The 21054-nt window shown below is 43.3% G+C and overlaps 1 protein-coding gene across 7 annotated transcripts in view; it reads right to left on the bottom strand.

The window, feature by feature from the left end:
* Positions 1–21054, bottom strand: part of EPN1 (epsin 1) — a 46259-nt gene that overhangs the window by 12516 nt on the left and 12689 nt on the right. For 2 of the 7 annotated variants that reach the window (XM_060780334.2, XM_060780338.2), the window contains exons 2-6: positions 13293–13821; positions 12055–12304; positions 6759–6898; positions 1552–1590; positions 805–876 (exon numbers count right to left, since the gene is read on the bottom strand). In XM_060780334.2, the coding sequence (XP_060636317.1) occupies positions 805–876; positions 1552–1590; positions 6759–6898; positions 12055–12304; positions 13293–13520 (729 nt within the window). In that variant the 5' untranslated portion in view covers positions 13521–13821. The remainder of the gene's footprint in view (positions 1–804; positions 877–1551; positions 1591–6758; positions 6899–12054; positions 12305–13292; positions 13822–21054) is intronic. The other 5 variants (XM_060780335.2, XM_060780336.2, XM_060780337.2 and 2 more) reach the window with 5 other exon arrangements.

Below are 21054 nucleotides of genomic sequence, written 5' to 3'. Positions count from 1 at the left end.
TCCAGACAGCCAAGAACGAGCCAAGTGTTGCTCTGTCTATGAAATAGTTCCTTGCCTCACAGTAGAATGCTAAAGTCCTCATGCTTTAAAACGATCAACCCCCTCCCCCATTAAGTCCCAAAATACAAAATCCCACCTATACCTTGTCTTTATGTGATCCGCCCCATTTCATCTAAGCACTTTGATTCCAACCCCGTTGACTAACTTCAGCCTTCCTGTTTTTGGGTTTTTCTTTCATCTCTTACCTTCCTGGACCCACTATCATTCAGAAGTCTTCCTTCCCATACCCCCCCCCCCCCCGAATTAGAATTTGCTTACTGCTATCCATTCTCAGCTTCAGATAAACACTGTACCCCTGCCCAGTAAGGAGCCAAGAGCCTTGCTCTGAGTTCTGGCTTTCTCATTCCAGCTGATACTTCCTCACTCTCCCCTCCACCTTTGCACATTTCTCCTTTGGTACATCACTTTAGTTCCGCTGGAAATGCATGAAGACGGCTCAGCAGGCCACGGCTTACAGACACAGCAGGCTCAGGACCCACGTACTGACCTGTCCTACCTCCAGGGAAGGTATCTTAGGAAATCTTGATTCTACAGCGGACAATTAAAGAGGTCTAAAAGTCAAAATGGAGACATGGCACCACCGTTGTAATCATTCTGCTTGGGACAGGTTGTGGAGAGATAGAGAACGCTGAGTTAGTGGAAAAAAGGTGTGAGGCTGGGGCCTGCTTGGGGAAAGTGGTTTAGTTGATTATTTTTGGGAGGAGCTGCTGTGAGGGAGGTGGGGTGCGTGGTTAAGAGTCTAACCTTGTCATGTTCCTCTTTGCTCAAGCTAAGGGCTAGCTGGAGCTGTAGGTCTTCGTCGGCCACTGCGGGGGGCTGGGGGGGGAAGAAACACAACATAAGAGGCATGGAATGAAGCTTGATGCAGCAGAGGTAGAAAAGGAGGAAGGAAGAAAAGGAAGGAAGGAAGGAAGGAAGGAAGGAAGGAAGGAAGGAAGGAAGGAAGAGATGAATGGACTACACATACTTCCATTTGACACTGCCATTGCCACACTTGGTTGCAAAAATCATTTCCAATTAACCTTAGCTGCTTGAATTCTCTGGGTGGATCTATATTGCCATATAAAGCAGTTTCAGAATTCAGATTAAACTGCATTGAACTGGATTATATGACTTTACACTGCCATATAATTCAGTTTAGTATAATGATTCTGCATTCTGATACTACATTATATGTCAGAGTAGATCCAGCCTCAGTCTATACAGTTTGTTTATTTATTTATTTGGGGTGCTTCTACCCTGCCCTTTTCAACCCCCTAGGGGGGGACTCAGGGCGGCTTACAAAAGGCACAATTCGATGCCCAACAATTCACAAATTACAATTAACGTCAACAGTTATAACTAGTTAAAACAATCAAATCAATACAATAGCAACAATAAAATCATCTTGTGGTCAATGTTCGCCAATTCATAAATCCATAATCCATTCAGCATTGTCAATGTCCTTTCCTACTCTGGTCGTCATTGTCTTTTATCCATCTGCCAGCTTACCCGAAGGCCTGGTCCCATATCCAGGTTTTTAACTTCCTTCTGAAAGAGAGAAGGGATGTTGATGACCTAATTTCCCCGGGGAGTGCATTCCACAGGTAAGGGGCCACCACCGAGAAGGCCCTGTCCCTTGTCCCCACCAGTCTCACTTGTGACAAAGGTGGGGCTGAGAGCAGGGCCTCACCAGAAGATCTTAAACTCCGAGGTTGGGACGTAGAAGGAGATATGTTTGGACAGGTACGCTGGGCCGGAGCTGTAAAGGGTTTTGCAGGTCAAAACCAGCACTTTGAATTGTGCTCGGAACTGGATCGGCAGCCAGTGGAGCTGACATAGCAGGGTGGTGGTATGCTCCCTGTATGACGCTCCAGTGAGTAATCTAGCCGCCACCCGTTGGACTAATTGAAGTTTCCAAACAGTCTTCAAAAGCAACCCCACGTAGAGTGCGTAGCAGTAATCTATTCAGGATGTAACAAGAGCGTGGACCACCGTGGCCAGATCCGACTTCCCAAGGTACGGGCGCAGCTGGCACACAAGTTTTAATTGTGCAAAAGCTCTCCCAGCCACCGTTGAGACCTGGGGTTCCAGGCTCAGCGATGAGTCCAGGATCACTCCCAAGCTGCGAACCTGCGTCTTCAGGGGGAGTGTAACCCCGTCTAACACAGGCTGTAACCCTATGCCCTGTTTGGTCTTACGACTGACCAGTAGGACCTTTGTCTTGTCTGGATTCAGTTTCAATTTGTTAGCTCTCATCCACTCTGACACAGCGGCCAAGCACCGGTTCAAGGTCTGGACAGCCTCCTTGGTAACAGGTGAGAAGGAGTGACAGATTTGGACATCATCTGTGTAGAGATAACACCTCAATCCGAAACTCCGGATGATCTCTCCCAGCAGCTTCATGTAGATGTTAAACAACATCCGGGACAGAATTGATCCCTGTGGGACCCCACACGACAATGGTTGTAGGGTCGAACAGGTGTCACCCAGTAACATCTTCTGGGACCGTCCCTCAAGAAAGGACCGGAGCCACTGCAAAGCAGTACCCCCAAGTCCCATGTCCTCAAGGTGTCCCAGAAGGATACCGTGGTCAACAGTATCGAAGGCCGCTGAGAGGTCCAGCAGAACTAACAGGGACACACTCCCCGTCAAGCTCCCAGCGAAGATCATCTACCAAGGCGACCAAGGCTGTCTCAGTTCCATGTCCCGGCCTAAAGCCAGACTGTGCCGGATCTAGATAATCAGTGTCTACCAGAAATCCCTGGAGTTGTGTTGCCACCACACATTCACGACTTTGCCCAAATAGGGGAGATTGGAAACTGGCTGATAGTTGTCGAATTGAGTGGGGTCCATTGATGGCTTTTTCAACAGCGGTTTTATAACAGCTTGTTTTAAGCTTTCTGGAAACTTTCCTTCCTTTAAGGAGGAAGGGACTGGCACAAACATTTCCTGAAAACTAGGATTACAGTTCCAAGAATCCCTTAGCAAAGCAGCAATGATGAGTAGAGGATTTTAGGAATCGTGGTCCCATCTTTTTCCTCTAGGCCAGTTGTTTCCAACCTGTGAGTCCCCAGGTTTTTTGGCCTACAACTCCCAGAAATCTCAGCCAGTTTACCAGCTGTTAGGATTTCTGAGAGTTGGATGGCCAAAACATTTGGGGGCCCACAGGTTGAGAACTACTGCTCTAGGCCATCTAGTTTTCGAAGACAGTACTCACAAATATACACTCAACCCATTCCTTAGCTGTTATCTCCATAAGCTGTTGAACACGAACGAAAGGAATCTGCACTAGGTTCTTGGCTTCAGAAACAAGGTGCCTGACTGATAAAACAAAGGGTGAGAAACCGATGGCCCTCCAAGACTGTTTTGGATTCCATTTCCCATCGCCCCTCACTGAACTGATAGGGGCTGCAGTTCAACAACATCCAGAAGGTCACAGGTTTCCTGTTTCTGATGTATAGGGGCAAATTATATGTCAGCTGCATTAAGATCACTCTGACCAAAAGATCATGAGTTCGAAGCCAGCCTGGGCTGGAGTGGGCTTCCAACCAATTGTGTAGCCTGTTGTAAACTTTTGCAACCCGAAAGACAGTTGCATCTGTCAAGTAGGAAAATTAGGTACCACCTTGTGCGGGGAGGCTAAATTAACTAATTTACGAGGCCATGGGAAAGACTCCAGCAAAGCACTCCAGCAAAAGCATGCAGGGAATGTGGAAGTACTTCATTAGTGTCGCAGATGGACGATGAAAGTGACAGCTCCCCTGGCGGTCAGAAAAAGTTAAATAGCCTCTGTGTATGTCTGTATACGTTGTATGTCAAATTGGCATTGAATGTTTGCCATATATGTGTACACTGTAATCCGCCCCGAGTCCCCTGCGGAGTGAGAAGGGCGGAATATAAATACTGTAAATAAATAAATAAATAAATCCTTGGGAGGACATGTCATATTGGCTTCCTATCATTGTGCAAGGATAGGATATGACATCCAAAATGGCCAACTCTGGATTCAGGGAAGCCAAATTTTAAAAACCTGATCAAACATGATGCCTCCACAGAAACTTAGGTGATGTTCTCTCAGAATTTTAACCCAGCTAAACTCATATGGCTGTTGTCTAGAATTGCCAATCTTGGGTTTCCTGCACAAGAGTTTGGAGGCAATGATTAATTGCACTGTTCCTACAAAGAGTGACAATTCTTGTACTATCCTGGCTTCTTAAAAGTAGGATTTCCCTCTGAAGTTGAGGAAAGGATCGACTATTCCTCAGACCCTTGACTGACACAGAGGTCTAGGAACAGCATAAAGGAGAACACTCCTGTCACAGGAGAATAGGGATGAAGCATTCTGAACATTTTCTGTGTCTAGGAGAGAAACTGAAGCCTCTGCATAGAAATGCAACTCTCTACCCTCAATAAGGTTCTTTTATTTAGATGGGCAAGTTAGTAACTTTGAGGGGCTTACTTACAAACAAATTACGGTTTGTAAGTAGCAGTTTCACCACAAATGGTTCAACTGGGAGAATATGCAATTCTTTGCATGCTTTCAGAAGGATGAGCATGTTAGGAAAGAAAATTGTTTGTGCCAAATTTGCCCCTTTTCTCTCCATAAATAAATATACACCAAAACCTAGATCAGCTCTCCTGATCTTAGCCAAAACTTTATCAATCTCAGACCTTGAACATTTTGGAGTACAACTGCTACTCTCTTCCAATCAGCCAAGCTAACAGCCAAGCTAGATACAAGTTAAGAGTTGCCCCCCTCCCAAAAAAGCAAAAAAAGAAAAAAAAATTAAAAAAGAAACTTGTAGTCCAAACGGGAACTTTTCCAACATCTGGTGGATCTTACTTCTTTACCTTCTGAGTTATGAATGGGGTGGAGTGGGAAGACATGTGGCATGAAGGAAAAGAAGGGAAGTCAAAATAAAGAGCTAAAAAAAGGGGCAAACACAACTTGACAAAAAGGTGGGAAGGAGGGAGGTGAAACAAACATAATCAACCTGCTGAGGAGGAGCCACGAGGGGAGAAGGGGAGGGATGAGGTGACAAAACAGTTAGCACTGGGAAGTGGGGTTTAAAGGCCTGACAGACTGCAGCATGTGTAGCGAAAATGTCTGGGAACAGCCAACACAGTAGCATCCCTGAAGCTCAGTGGCCGTGGAAGTGATCAGCGCCTGGATGGGCGACAACCTTTGTTTCCCCTAAAGGAAGAGCAGGCCTAAGTAAAAAACAACAATTAATAATAATGAACAGCATGTGGGAGTGAAGAAAAGCCAAGTGCCAGGTCTGATGGCTCAGAGAGATCACTTCTGCCAAAGCCTGGCTGTTTCGTGAGGGAGTCAGGCAAACTGGAACACAGTGGTCACCAAAGAATCCCGGGTGCCCAGGGAAAGGTTTCTACAGAGATTGGGGGATTGTAACATACAACAGAGAAAAGGTAGGTAAAACCTGGGGTTTTGAGGAGACAGGATCTATTCATGGGAACCCTGTGACAGAAGATGGAAGCAATCCCAATCTCTCCCTCTAGCTGGGGATGGTGCTGAGGGAACAAAGTGAAAATTTGGATGAAAAATCCCAATAGAAAAGGTACTTCATGTCGGAAAATGTCAGTATAAAACACAACACTGTTTTGTCTCTCTTTCTTTTTGCCTTGTGTTTGTCTCAAGCTCTGAGGGAGAAAAACACAATTGTTTTAAGTTCTTAATATTCTTCTACACAAGATGCAAACCAGTGGAAGATCATGGTTGCCAAGTTACCCATCAGTCTCTGCTCTCCACAAAGCTTGAGAAGAGCTTGCAGCTAGCAAGTCAGCTACAAGTTGTTGTTATTATTATCTTTGAAGGCAGCCTCTTGCCACACAATATATTTCAGGTGTTTTAGAGACTGTTTTAGAAGACAACCTGCTTTGCTGATGGTTACAATTGTCTCCAAAACTGTCAATTTTGTTGCCACACCATTGGTATTTGATAGTGGAGTAGCAACACAACAAGGATCTTTTTTCAACAAAGCAAGATATGCAATCGTTATTGGAATCACAGTTTACCATTACCAACAGTTCTGTACCATCAGTAATTCAGATTTTGTACAAGAAATCTAGCAGTGTTTTTTTTTTTTTTTTTTGTAAATGTACTAGCTCCCAGAGCAACTATAATTACAGTATGACCCCTGTATTCATGGGGGTGCATTTCTGGATTTCATGTTGATATGCAAAACTGTGAATAATAGCAAACCCTATTGAAATAAACAACTTCTGGCCTAATAATGCCATAGAGTTATGCTGGAGGACCTAGAAGATGCCTAGGGAGGACATATTTTGTCAAATGTCGATAAATAAAATCATGGATATCAATCTGTGTATACAGGTGTCATACTGTGCATTATCTTTGTTGTTGTTATTGCATCCAATATTATTGCTCTATCTTTTTCAGAAAACCAGGTTTCAAGGCAGATTACATAAAAAATAATTATTATTTCACTGCTGCATCACTGAATTTTGGCAATGGGATTTGGGGCAGTGCACAGCTGCTGGTGGGGCCAATGTAGCACTCACTCCAAATGCTGTTCAGTGCTGATTGAAACAGCTTCTAGCTTGGTTGCATTGTCAGTTTATACTTTTGCCTGGGAGCAGGCACACATCACTACTTTGCACATCTTCAAACTTCCACAATTTCCCAAAATCCCTTGCCACCCGCATAGCCGAAGCGCCTCCAGTGACAGATTTACCTTGGCGCTTACCTGCTCCGCTTCCTCTTTGCTCATGGCCAGCGCCAGCTGTAGCTGCAACTCTTCTTCTCCGCTACTCTGAGGCCAAGCCTGCTCCGCTTCCACAGGGGCATTTGCCAAAGAGGAGGAAGCTGAAGAAGCTGAAAAATAGGATGGTGTGAAGAAGAAAGGATTAGACACCACCAATATGGAAGGCAGAAAAGAAGGAGTCCTCTGTGCAAGTACTTTCCACTGCCTTGGAGAGAAGAAACAAAAGCAGAGCAGAGTTTAGAAAATCTATGTTCGAATGCAAACTATTATATCAAGCTGATGGTAGTAGGAATCTATCACTAGACTGCAGGAGCCATTTACACTTGATTGGCAAGTACTCCTTTATTAGGATTTACACTGTGAAGTACAGACAGAAATGCTCCCAGAGTGGTTTACAGGGTCAAGGATTGGAGGAGGTGACAGTCCCTATAATCATATTTGTGATTTTTTTTAAAAAAACACAACACAAAAGGAAAATTAGATAGGGAGGGAAGAGGAACACAAGAAAATTCAGGCACCTTGTTAAGGCTTTGAGATTTCTCAGCATGCTGGAGTAGCCGCTATGGATGACAGTTGAGGAGAGGCAAATCTGGCTTCTTAGGAAAAGTAACTGTGTCCTATTCTTTTTCTCTCCTGCTTTAACAATTTGTTGGAATGGCTGCTGAATTTCTTCTGAATCCCAACCAGTAAACAACAGCCAAATTAATAAAACCAAAAACAAACCCCTTGTACAGCTGTACTAGTGCCAACTCTTCATCATTTAGCCCGAACGCTTTGCCAATTGGCTGAGCCTTAAAACCAAACCTTTGCTCAGTCCACCTGCCAGTTTAAGAGCTTTCTGGACAAACAGTTGACCTGTCCAGCAGATGGTGCATCACAGTACTCTGACTACAGATCCTCCAGGCAGTGTTGGGTTCAAATTTGGTGCACCCAAGTGACGAATAAGCATAGCAAGGAAAAAGATGACCACTGGTTTGTCTGGATCACACAGAGGGAATCTGCTGGTTGAAGATCCAGAACAAAGCCTCCCAAACTCTGGCAGAATTGTTTGGGTGAGGTAGTGGCCAGCGTGGAGGGGGATGTGGAGTGGAAAAAAAGAGAGTGGCCTAGTCAGTGCGCCATGACCTGAATACCAGCCTCTTCCTCCTCCCCTCCACAAAACCCTAGACGGACTGGCACCAACTGTCGCCCTTCATTAACTCAGGGATGCATGTAACTGCGCAAGCAGTGTCATCAGGAGGAGGAACCCAGCTATTGCAGAGATGGGGTGAAAGGAGAACAGTGGCTTTCTTTCCCTAAACACAACCACCACATCATTTTGTCTTTGAGAAGGTTGAATCAGTGAAGAGAAATTCACCATAAAGAAGGGAGTACCCGAAACTTATTTCTCTCTAAACATGTTTCATCTAAGAGGCAGTTAAAGGGGAGTTGTTGCCCATCCTCCCACATTTCCAAAGCTTGGAGGAAGTTACCCTACTGTCTGACTCCATTTCAGACAGCACCCCTTTTACTGTGATTCAATGGCTGTGTAGAAGAGGGCACTTGAGCAGATGTTGTACGTATGTTACCTGGTTTAGTGACAGGCAACACCTCTTCTTTGTTGTACTTAGCTGTCATTAAATCTACTTCGACTTGTAGTGATCTCATGAATGAGAGGCCTCCAAGTCATCCTACAGGATGAGGCAGCATAACTTCCTTTTTTCAAAACTCAATAAAACCCATTGTATGAATAAGATTTTTTTTATAATGTAGGTGCATACCTAAAGTTTTGTTTTACATAGTTTTGAAGATCAAATTAGGTAGGTGATGTCCCCATTCTCCATACACTGAGTAAACCAACTTCTAGCATTTGTCATGACTCTTGCCAGCATAGCAGGCGTTATGTTGGCAATTTCTTCCTGGATGTTGGTCTTCAAACCTTGTAGGGTCCTTGGACGGTTCACATAAACACGGGATTTCAAAAAACCCCATAGAAAAAAATCGCAAGGGGCCAAATCTGGAGAGTGGGCCAGCCACTCCAAATCCGCTCGAAAAGTAGGACTCAATGGCAAAAGCATGCTCCTCACTGTTCCAACGCATGATGGCGACTGAACTGTGTCAGGACCAAACTTTATACTCCCGCCTCTCGAATCTTCAACTGACTGAATGGCGCGCATTTTCAAAAAGGATGTTATGCTGCCTCACCCTATGTAAACAACAGCCCCAATCAAGTCTTACAGACTCAAAGCAAGTGTGACTTCCCTAATTGAATCTATCCATCTGGAATGAAGTCTTTCTCTTTTCCTACTGCCTTCCATCTTACCAAATACTATTTTCTTTTCTAGTGAGTCATGTCTTCTGATGATATGGCCAACGTACAGCCTTAGTCGAGCCATATCATCAGAAGACATGACTCACTAGGGAGAGTTCAGGGATTCATTTGTTCTAGAAGCCTTTTTTGGTCTTTTTAGTAGTCCGTGGTATCAGTAGAACTCTTCTTCAGCAGCACTTTTCTATATGCTTATTAAAGGCATAGGGGCACTATCCCATTTTTACTCTGGCAACCCTAGATCCATACAGTCTAGTATTATTTATTCAAATTGGCAGTGATTCTGGCCAAGCTGTCAACAAGAGAGTCTTTCCCATCACCTGTTTCTTGGTCATTTCAACTAGAGATTTTGGGAAGTGACTCTGTACTCTTCTGCACAACAAATGTTGATTTGCTACATGTTCATCCCTTTCACTCGCAGCATTAACACTCTGGATCACCTTCCTATTTGACGTCACATAGGGCCCTACCACACAGCCATATAACCCAGAATATCAAGGCAGGAAATCTCACAATATCTACTTTGAACTGGAATATATGGCAGTGAGGACTCAGATAACCCAGTTCAAAGCAGATATTGTGGGATTTCCTGCCTTGATATTCTGGGTTACATAGGGCCCATAGTCTCAGATTGACAGCCTGCTTCAGTTCCCTACTCCCATCTCTATCACTGTAGGGATCAAGGTTCTAGAGTTTAGATGTCTTAAAAATTAAGACCTCAGGGCATGTATTTTTTGTATACATTAATTTATTGCATTTCAATGGATGTGAGTTTCCATCTGCCAAAGGTATTTCTCCAGAAGATGGAATGGAATTTTATGGTGGAAATTCTGTTCATGATATGCATGTGTATAAGTTTAGCTTACACAAAAAAAAAAAAAATCTTTTGGGGGGTCCAAAACTCCCTCATCACACAACTATCAAGCCATTTTTCTGCTTTCTGGTGAGAAAGGGAGATAGTGGGGGGATTCAACCATTGTAGCTCTGAGGGGAAGAGACGGAAGAAAAAATAATCTCTATGACTGCACTTCTATTTGGTTCCCTCTCAAGCTGAATTACCTCCCTGTTATCTCTACTTTCCACTTATAGGCAGCGGTTGCCTATCAGGGTTTCGACAACAGAAGGAGACAGGAGATTTTAATGAGAGAACAAGGGGGTAGAGGATCTCCCCTCGCAATCCACCCAATAAAACAACATATGTGGTGAGCTGAATGAGCAGAGTGTTTTGTTCTACCTGTTTGCTATGGGGCCAAAAGCAGAGCCTCTAAACAGAATTAGGGTAAGACTGAAAAATAAAAACCAAATTACAAATTTACAAAGAATAGGCCATAATCGACCTTAGTGGTTGGAGGGCTGGAAAAATCCCACCTGCTCTTTTCTATCACATTCCTCTACTGCAATTCTTCATATTTTTGCTGAGCATCTTACAATAGGGAGCAGAAATGCCTCCCATTTCCTTATCTTGACCTAACCCGCCAGAAACTCTGCAAACAACCGTAGTGGAATTTGATCCAGGGGTTATCAGAGTTGGAAAGGAGCAGCCACTGATCCAACCAACCAGTAATTCAGCCTCAGAGCCTGGCAAGTTGCCAAGCTTAAAAGAGAAGAGATGAACTTCCACAAGCAGCTGCACTGGTTTCTAGAAGGCAGCTATACCCAGAGATTCAGCAGGTATACATTTCAGGAGAAAGGACAGGAACAATGTTGTGACAGACATCAAACACCTTCATATAACAGCTTCACAGAACTACCCAAATCAGGCAAGGTAGTTGCAGACATTGCCAGCAAGGGCAAAGGGGTTCCACTGGAGACAAGAGGTAGTTTGCAGTTTTTCAAACAGCAGTTTTTCAAACAGCCAGATAACCCTACCTGTTTCACCTTACACAACCAGAAGGAAATCCTTTGCCTATCATCTAATCTCCACTTCAGGAGTAGGCAATCTGGATCCCTCAGGATGCTTTTGACTACAATCCCCATCAGGCCCAGCCACTATGGTTAGTTATCAGAAATCATGAAAGCTGGGAGGCACCAGACCATCTATTCCTGCTCTACAGGAAAGACTAATTCTTCTTTGGTAGGGACAAGTATTTTTTTTACTGTTAGGAGTCCAGAAGCCACAGCAATTTTGTTTTCTCATAAACTGTGAGGTTGAACAACGAAGTATTACATTTATATCACACTTCTCTAGAGATTGGGCACATATGATTACCAGCTTGTCTCTCATTCAACTTTTAACTAAATATCTCTTTCTTTAGCCAAACAGTTCCAGTATGTGCCTTCAGGCTATACACTGGGGGTCTCGTATCATTCAGCAATAAATCCTTTCTTGAAAGTACATGCTGAGATGGCAGGAAGGGAGAAGAGAGGCGGCAGAACAACCATATTTTCCTCAACAATTCCTATAAGTGGCAGACTGGCTCCTTGTCTTTCTGGTGTTGAGAGAGAGGTGGCAATGAAAACCCACTGATTTCTCAGCTTTCTTAAGAAAGAAAACAATGAGCAAAAACCTGTTATTGAAACTACTTCAAGGAACGGGACTGGTCTACAGATCACCATCTAGGAGGAGTCAAGGCCCTTCCAGACAGGCCCTATATCCCAGGATCTGATCCCAGGTTTTCTGCTTTACACTGGATTATATGAGTCCACACTGCTAGATAATCCGGGATAAACAGAAAACCTGAGATCAAATCCTGAGATATAGGGCCTGTCTGGAAGGGCCCTCAGAAAATCTTTTCCAGGCTTGATTTAGACTCTAGCTCTAAGAGTGCAGAATAAGAGCAGGATCTAAGCCCAAAGATAGGCTTGCAAAGAGTTATTGGCCCAAATAATTTTGTAGTAGACTGGATATTTGAACTCCCAGGCCTAATCTAGCACTATACCACACCAATATCACAGAGAGAAAGAGCCACTGATCTGGACAACATGTTGGCTAAACTGAGATCAATATAGATCACTCACCAGTTGCAGTCTGGGCCAGCTTCTCCTTTGTTTTTAGAGCATGGGCTCGTTCCTCTTTAAGTCGTTCATCATCTTTGAGAAGGGCCACTAGCTGCTTGGCCTTCTCCCGCACATTGACCCCTTGGTCCTTTCCATCCCGATCAACATATTGGAAATCCTTTAGTGTCTGGATGGCATAAATGTTTTCCTTGCATTGCTGAGCCACCCGCTCTGAGCCTGTCTTGATTAGGTATTCCATCAGTGTCATGGCCTGGAAGACAAGTAGAGAAGGGGCTCATTATCCACAGACAAGAGAGGGTGAGGACCAAATCTCCAAGGTTGCTGTTGTATGAATAAAACCATCCCTGGAGCTGCATGTAACCCATGCCCCAGACTTCACCCACACCTATTTTAAACCATTTAATGCAAGACACAACATTGTATAATAGCAAAGTGCTGAACTAGGACTGCAGAGAGCCACATTCAGATATCCATTCATCTATGAGGTTCATTAAGTGACCTAAGGCCTGTTAGCATACTTCTTAGCCTAATCTATCTGATGCTTGAAGTCAGAGTATGGAAAACAATTGGCTGAGAAATTCTGGGAGCTGTAGTCTATAAAGTAATTTTGCTAGATTCTGCCTGATTTCACTGTTGGAAAGAAAGAGCAAAAAATGGAGTAAGAATATCCAAGTCAGAAGGGTTCCAACTTTTTTTCAACTCAGAATATTCTCAAGATTAATGGTCAACAGAACAAAACCTCCAGCTTTCCCTCGAAATCTGCCCCACTTCCAAATGGGCAATTGTTATGCAATTTAAATAATATGGCACTGTAAAAAAGCCAAGAGCCCTAGATTAACTTAAAAGATATCCAGTAACGTGCATGCGGACTATATCTTTATTTATATCTCCTCATTAATCATAGTCCTGTTCTATTGATCCAAGTTGGGCCAAAACTGACAAACAACTACTAGTTCCAGACATAGTGTTTCTTTATAAAATGTGGCAAACCAGCAGAGACTGAAAAGGTTATTTTCAGATTACAACCTCCAGGTTTGCTCAGTCAGAATGGCCATTGGCCATGCTGGCTAGGAGAACCGAGGAGCTAAGCCTATATGTTTTGTTCCACCATAGATCCTAGCAGGGTCTGCTAAACCCAAATCCCTAAGGTTTTGCTCTATCCTAAGTAATGACAGGGGTCTTCTTTCAAGAGCAGAGAATCCAACAGTATAGAGTAGCGGTTTATGGCCCCCCCTTACCTTATAGACATGACGCCAATTCTTGCCATGGTCATTGAGGCGTTTCCAGATCATGCTCATGATTTCAGAGAAGGCCACCACATTGTAAGTGAGGTCAGCAATTTCGGACATGAGGGAGCTGGAGGGACCCCATGGATCGTTCGATGTGGCCTCTCGCACCTTGATCTCTGCTTCAGAGTAATTGTGGACAATGTTCTTCATCTGACGGCGCAGCGAAGAGGTCGACATGGTGGCGGCAGCAGTTGGAGCAGGCACTGGGGAAAGCAGCCTGGCTCTCCTCCACCTGCCACAAGCTTCCTGGTGACACCTTTGGAGTGTGGTTGGCTAATGGGTCAGCACACTGCCCAGATCACAAAAAATCCAAAAGACCCTTTAAGGCAACGAGTCCCCTCTATCCAGGCAGAAAAGGCCCCAGAGCTTGCTTCTTGTGGCCCTCACAGCTGCTCCTGTAACATGCCACTGCTCTCTTTTAGGGTGCCACACTTCCCTTCCGTGGCCACCTCAGCATGGTAGCCATTTTGAGACACACCTGAAAAAGACACAAGGGCAAATGTTTTCACTCAAGAATGAAGAACTTTTCCCAGACCAAGTGATGAATTCAACTGGAGAGAAAAATTTTAAAGGCCACATTCCAGTGGTGGGTGGAAGCAAGAACATCAACATATTTTAATTGACTAATTTAAAATAGTTATACCCTGCCCTATACCACAGAATCTCAGGCTAGTAGAGAAGTAAAATCAACTTGAGTAAATTAAGACAATCTAAAACACAAAAATAGTTTAAGCAAATGAACAGATGGAAAACAACTTAGAAAGGTTAACAAAGCTTTCAAATAATAGGTACAAACACCTTGAAGTTAAACAGCTAGGCCCTAAAGAGCTATGTATTTATTTACAAGATCCAGTGTACTGTTGTGGTTTGAGTAATGGACGAGGGACTTTGAGAATCTGGGTTTGAATCCCCATTCAACCACAGAAACCCACTGGGTGGCCCTGGATAAGTCAGATTATCTCAGTCTCTGTTTAAGACAAAGCCAAACCCCTTCTGAACAAACTGTGCCAAAATAACACAGTGACAGGGTCAGCAAAGAATTGGCATAGAGTCACCATAAATCAGAAATTACAAGAAGATATGCAGTGTATTTTTACTTGGTGTTCAAATGAAGCCAGCATTGGTACCAAACCAGCCTCTATGGGGCGGGTATTCCATAACGGGGTGCCACAACTGAGAAGGGCCACTCCAAAATCCTCTCACAATGTACTGACTCAATTCGTGGGATCTAGACTAGGGCTCCTTTAGGAGATAGAGCAGACATATATAAGGAGAAGTACAGTAGAGTCTTGCTTATCCAACATAAACAAGCTGCAGAACATTTGATAAGCTAAAATGTTGGATAATAATAATAATAATAATAATAATAACAACAACTTTATTTTTATACCCTGCCAACCATCTCCCCTAGGGCACTTGGGGCGGCTTACAAGGGACACGCCCAAGATTACAATTAAAACACACATGTAAAACACTTTAACCAATTAAAACATCAGATAAAACAAATAATAACACAATTAAAAGCAATATAAAAACAATACGGCTAAAAAACATGATAAGAAGGGGTTAAGGGAAAGCCTATTAAACGTCAAATTACGTTATGATTTTACAAATTAAGCACCAAAACATCATGTTTTACAACAGAAAAAGCAGTTCAATACATGGTAAAGTTATGCAGTAATTACTGTATTTATGAATTTAGCACCAAAAGATTGCAATGTATTGAAACAGCTGTGGATCTGGACGGGAGGCAGACTGCGTTGGACAATACAGAACATTGGATGAATGAAGGCTGGATAAGCAAAACTCTACTGTATGTTAATGTAATGGCTCTTATTACCAGTAACTAAGGAGAGGTATTTAAACCTTTCAAAATGGGGAAACTATTCATCTGTGAAAAGGAGTGTCCTCTAGAGAAGCCCAGTGACTGACTGTGGTTTAATCTGACCTAAGGAGAAATGTCACCCTTTTCCCCACAAGTGGTTGAAACGGATGTGAAATGGATTGCAATGTCACATTTTGAACCCAAGAATTAGGCCACAGAACTTCCTTTTCAATTGGCTTGCCTCCAGGACAAACCGGGGGGGGGGGGGGATTGCTCATGCTTCCTTTAAAAAGGCCACATTCAAGCTCAATGGTGCTGACAGTAAAATGCTCTTCTTCAAACTTACCTTAAGCTCTTTGGCTAGGTGGAACTGAACTCTCGGTGACTGACCTCAATGAAGTCTCATATGAACTGGGCGACCTGCCAGTTCACACCTTTTCTTTCAAAGAACTGGGAGGAAGGCAATGACTTCTGTAGGACATTCAAGTCAGGACTACCCTCAAACCAACTCAGCTCTTTCTAGACCATATACTCCCTTAACCCTATTGTTATGGTAGCCAAAGTCCCTCAAACTTAAAAAAGTGCAATGTTTCAACAACAAAGGATCCCCCAGGAAGCAATCAGCCAGGCTTAGAAGCTGCAAGGCCATTAAAGGCTAATAAAGGTGGCCAATTGCAACATTCACACTTGCCTCAAGCAGATTACAGTACTTCTTTATTTATTTACAGTATTTCTATTCCACCCTTCTCACCCCGCAGGGGACTCTGGGCGGATTAAAATGTACATATCCATGGCAAACATTCAATGCCATAGAAACACAACATATATAGACAGACACAGAGGCAATTTAACATTCCAGCTTTTTCTTGAGGGTATTCTGGAGCTGCCACTTCACTGACCATTTGTGACACTGATGAAGTACTTCCTCATTCTTTGCATGCTTGCTGGAGATTTTTATGGCCTCATAAATTAGTTAAATTTGCCTCCCCGCATAAGCGGTACCTCAATTTCCTACTTGACAGATGCAACTGTCTTTCGGGCTGCAAAGGTTGACAGCAAGTTACACAAATTGGTCCGACGACCCGGGCTGGCTTCGAACTCATGACTTTTCTCCCACTGTGGATATTCCACAGATATATAAACCTCACTTGCCTAATTTCCAACAGACTTCACAACCTCTGAGGATGCCTGCCACAGATGTGGGTGAAACATCAAGAGAGAATGCTTCTGGAATATTGCCATACAACCTGGAAAACTCACAACAAGCCAACATTTCATTTTTTTTCATATCAAAAAGGGACTGAAAACATTCTTTAGCAATATCCTGGCTAAAATGGCATTCAGAAGCTATGTGATTTTTGGTCACCATTATGGGTGAGATACAACCATTAAGGGCAGCATTTCCCTCGATGTAGATTGCAGGGAATGTAGGAAAACTGGCTACACTGCAGTTGTCCACCTTTTTGCTGCATAATGCCCACATGCTCAACAAATCTCTTAGGGTTAGAGCCTTTAAAAAGTAACAGAACAGGAGCAGAGACACTAAATTCTACTGCTGTGCAGTACAGTTGCCGATTTGCCATTGTGTTTTTTTATGTCACTTCCGACTTATGGGGACCCTAAGGGGTTTTCTGTGGCAAAGAGTACACAGCTTGCTCAAGGCACACAGTGTTTTCCTGGCCAAGCAGGAATTCGAAACCTGTTCTTCAGAGTTGTAGTCCAACACTCAAACCATGATGCCCACTCCAATTTTCAGTTTTAAAAAAGACCCTTCTAGTTCAGTCCTTCCAAAATAGCCAAAGAAATGTCCTAAGGAAACCATCCACTCCTCATCTGTGTCCTCCAAATGCACTGAATGTGACTTCTATGAAGTCGTAGACAGCTATACGAACATTGTAGTTGGAATTATGTTGGAGGATGACTGCCCCAGGGGTTACACACACAGAGAGAGAGAGAGCCATTAGTTCCTTGCCTAGTTACAATGGTGTCTAAACTGGGTAGCAAATACAGGGAAAATGTCAGGAGCAACCAGAACCAGACTTGTCCATTCCTCTTCCCCTCCCCACCAGCCCTGTTTGATCTCCATCCAATGGCACACAGCATGCCTCCCAGCCAAGCTGCTGTGGCCCGGTCACCTTCATGCTCAGAACAGTAACTGAGGTTTAAGGTGTTGGTTTTGGCAGCACTCACCAGCGGCCGGCTCCAGGATCAAAACCAATGTTTCCCATGAGTATTTGTTTTCAATTTGTAGCTCACCCTTCCCCCAAAGAACTCAGGGGAGCATATGCAGCTCCTTCTTGGCATCTTCACAACTAGACTGTGAAATAGGACAAAACCTGGGATTTGGAGTCACGAATCAGAAGCCATTCTGAGTAAAGTCAGAGAAAATATACTGACTTTGGCTTCAAAACAATATATATTATACACACACACATAATATCATTTTATATTTATATTTTATGCTTAATCAAATGAAATAAAGTTTATGCTCTTCAATCTAAGCAGTCTGACAATCCACATAGTGGTAGTAGTATGCCTCGTGCTACCATTTTACACATAATAATTTTTTATTATGTAATTAATACACATTTCATAGAATCATAGAATCATAGAATTGGAAGAGACCTCGTGGGCCATCCTGTTCAACCCCCTGCCAAGAAGCAGGAAAATCGCATTCAAAGCACCCTCGACAGATGGCCATCCAGCCTCTGTTTAAAAGCCTTCACCACACTCCAGGGCAGAGAGTTCCACTGCTGAACAGCTCTCACAATTAGGAAGTTCTGATAATAAGGAGACGCTAATGATGTTTTTATTGTTCTTGTTGTGTTTTATACTGTTTGCATTATGATTTTATGTGTACTGATTTGTTGGAAACCACCTTGAGTCACCAATAAAAGGCTGAGAAAGGCGGTATACAAATACAATAAATAAATAAATAAATAGATAGATAGATAGATAGATAGATAGATAGATAGATAGATAGATAGATAATGTTCAGGTGGAATTTCCTTTCCTGTAGTTTGAAGCTATTGTTCCGTGTCCTAGTCTCCAGGGCAGCAGAAAACAAGCTTGCTCCCTATGATTTCCCCTCACATAGATAAGCATGGCAATTATGTCTCCTGTCAGCCTTCTCTTCTGCAGGCTAAACATGCCCAGTCTTTAAACCGTTCCTCATAGAGCTTGTTCTCCAGATCTTTGATCATTTTAGTCGCCCTCCTCTAGAACAGTGTTTCTCACCTTTCCTAATGCAGCAACTCCTTCATAGTTCCTCATGCTGTGGTGACCCCCAATCATAACATTATTTTTGTTGCTACTTCATAACTGTAATTTTGCTACTGTTATGAATCGTAATGAAAATATCTGATATGCAAGGTGTATTTTCATATGAATATTGGTGACGTTGGGGGAAGATTGATTTTGTCATTTGGGAGTTGTAGTTGCTGGGATTTAAAATTCACTTACAATCAAAGAGCATTATGAACTCCACCAACAATGGAATTGAACCAATCTTGGCACACAGAACTCCCATGACCAACAGAAAATTCTGGAAGGCTTGGGTGGGCATTGACTTTGAGTTTTGAAGTTGTAGTTCACCTACACCTAGAGAGCACTGTGGACTCAAACAATGATAGATCTGGGACCAAACTTGGCACTAATACTCAATATACCCAAATAGCACCACTGGTGCAGTTTGGGGAAAATAGACCTTGACATTTGGGAGTTGTAGTTGCTGGGATTTATAGTTCACCTACGTTCAAAGAGAATTCAGAACCCCATCAATGAGAGAATTGGGACAAACTTCCCACTCAGAATCCTCATGACCAACAGAAAATACTGTGTTTCCTGATGGTCTTTGATGACCCCTCTGATACCCCATCGTGACCCCCGCCCCCCAGGGATCCTGACCCCCAGGTTGAGAAACACTGCTCTAAACACATTCCATTTGCTATTTATAAAGGAATTTGACTGTAATGAAACAGAGGAGTCTGTCAAAGGCCTGGTCTACTTACCCCACAGACCTGGACAAAGCAGAATAAATGGGTCCAGCAACCCCAAAAAATCTTCTGGATGAGTAGAGCTTTGAATAACATATAGTCTTAAATATTACACAGCCCAACCAAAAATAATAATGGTATCTTATTTTTTATTCCTGTTTCCGGTGTTACCTGGGGTGTTGATTCAGAAAATTGCATTGTATAGACCACATGAGCTCTAGTTTCTTAGGTATGGTTATCATGGTTTTCTGTGGGAGAGCAGATGGCAATTGGTAGATTTTTTTGGAATCAGCAAGTCAAATATACCTCAAAACAGGTCTAACATTTGTGTGTTATAGCACATCATCATGAGCCCTGGCTCTTTGCTTTCTCTCTCTATGGCTGTCTTACATGAATGAACTCCAGGCATCTTATATCATATCCTTCAGTCTTCCTTGAGCAGGATCCCTTTGGACTTACCAGACTACAACCACAAAGAAGCAGAATCATAGGCAACCAATTCTAAAACATCTGGAAGGCACCAGTCAAAGGAAGTCTGCACTGATTTCAGTTGTTTTCTTCTGTATGACAAACCTCATTTCCTCCTCTCTAAGCAATCTTAACCAGCCCAGTGTATTTGTGGTTCAAAAGAGATATTTCTTGGAGGACCAGAGATCTGTGAGCCATAGCTCATGAGTTACTAGAAGCAGAGAAGTGAGGAGTGGAAGTTGAAAGATGCATAAGTCAAGGCCTCCATCTCCAACGTGTTCTTTGCTTCCTGAAGCCCCTCACCCCACCTGACCCTGACATTCTTAATGTCAGAAAGGAAGGAAGCCTACATTTCTAAGGAATGAGTCACAGCAACCAGTGTTCGGAAACTTCCTCCTTCCACCCCTTTCCGGTTTTGCTGAATATTGCTTTCAGCTGTAAATTCCTGACTTGGACAGTGGATCATCAGAGTTTGGGAAAGTGCAAATCACAGAATCTTCCAGCCAAACATGGAAATTGCAGTCCCAAAAAGTAACTTCTACAAAGCTCTGAAGAAGATTCAGTGAGGAAGGGGGACTGGCTGGAGATCTCTCACCTTTAAGAGTGCCAATGCCAATTTAAAATTCAATGCCAATTTTTGATTTCAATTTCTAAGAGAACCAAGACTAATTTAAGAAATTCTGAGGCCAAGAGAACTTTCTTCCTGAAGTCTTGAATGAATTTGTAGTTTAGTAAAGAAAAAGAGGACCATTTAAAATATTTTATTATTGACACAGTTTGAGAAATATGTGGCAGTACTATTTAAAGTGGTGGAGTCCTTGAGCCATCAGCTGCTGATCTCTGGCAAGTGACTGTGACAATATGGTACCAATCCGCGGCACACTGGGGGGGGGGGGGTTGCTTTTCACCACGTCAGCTTAACAAGTATGGACATGGAGTAGTCCCAACTACTGTAAGCCACCAAGATGGCTTTAAGAAGTGAATTAGAAGACAATATGCTCAAAGTGTTGTTGAAGGCTTTCGTGGCTGGAATAACTGGGTAGCTGTGAGTTTCAGAAGCATTCTGACGTCTAGGAGCGAATGTGCTTGAAACATCAGGACAGAATGCTTCTGTAACATGGCCATACAGCCCGGAAAACTCATAACAACGCAGGCATGTAGCGGGGGGGGGGGGGGGGTCTTGAGGGTCTTCACCCCCCCCCCCCCTGAAATTCTCATGGTGGTTCGCGAAAAGGCCTTACTGGTGCATTATTTAAACTGTTATGTTTATTCATATCATGATCTGATCACCATACTCGATATATCCCATATGCATGGGGGTATTGGGGTAACAATACAAAAGGTTTGCTAGGGTAGACCCTCTTTCACTCAGACTCACCCCCCCCCCCCCCCCCCCGATTTGAAATCCTGGCTATGGGCCTGT

This window comes from Anolis sagrei, chromosome 6 (genome assembly GCF_037176765.1).
Source record: "Anolis sagrei isolate rAnoSag1 chromosome 6, rAnoSag1.mat, whole genome shotgun sequence".
NCBI lineage: Eukaryota > Metazoa > Chordata > Lepidosauria > Squamata > Dactyloidae > Anolis > Anolis sagrei.
The sequence above is the reverse complement of the archived record's forward strand: the minus strand, read 5'-3'. Positions and strand labels throughout refer to the sequence as shown.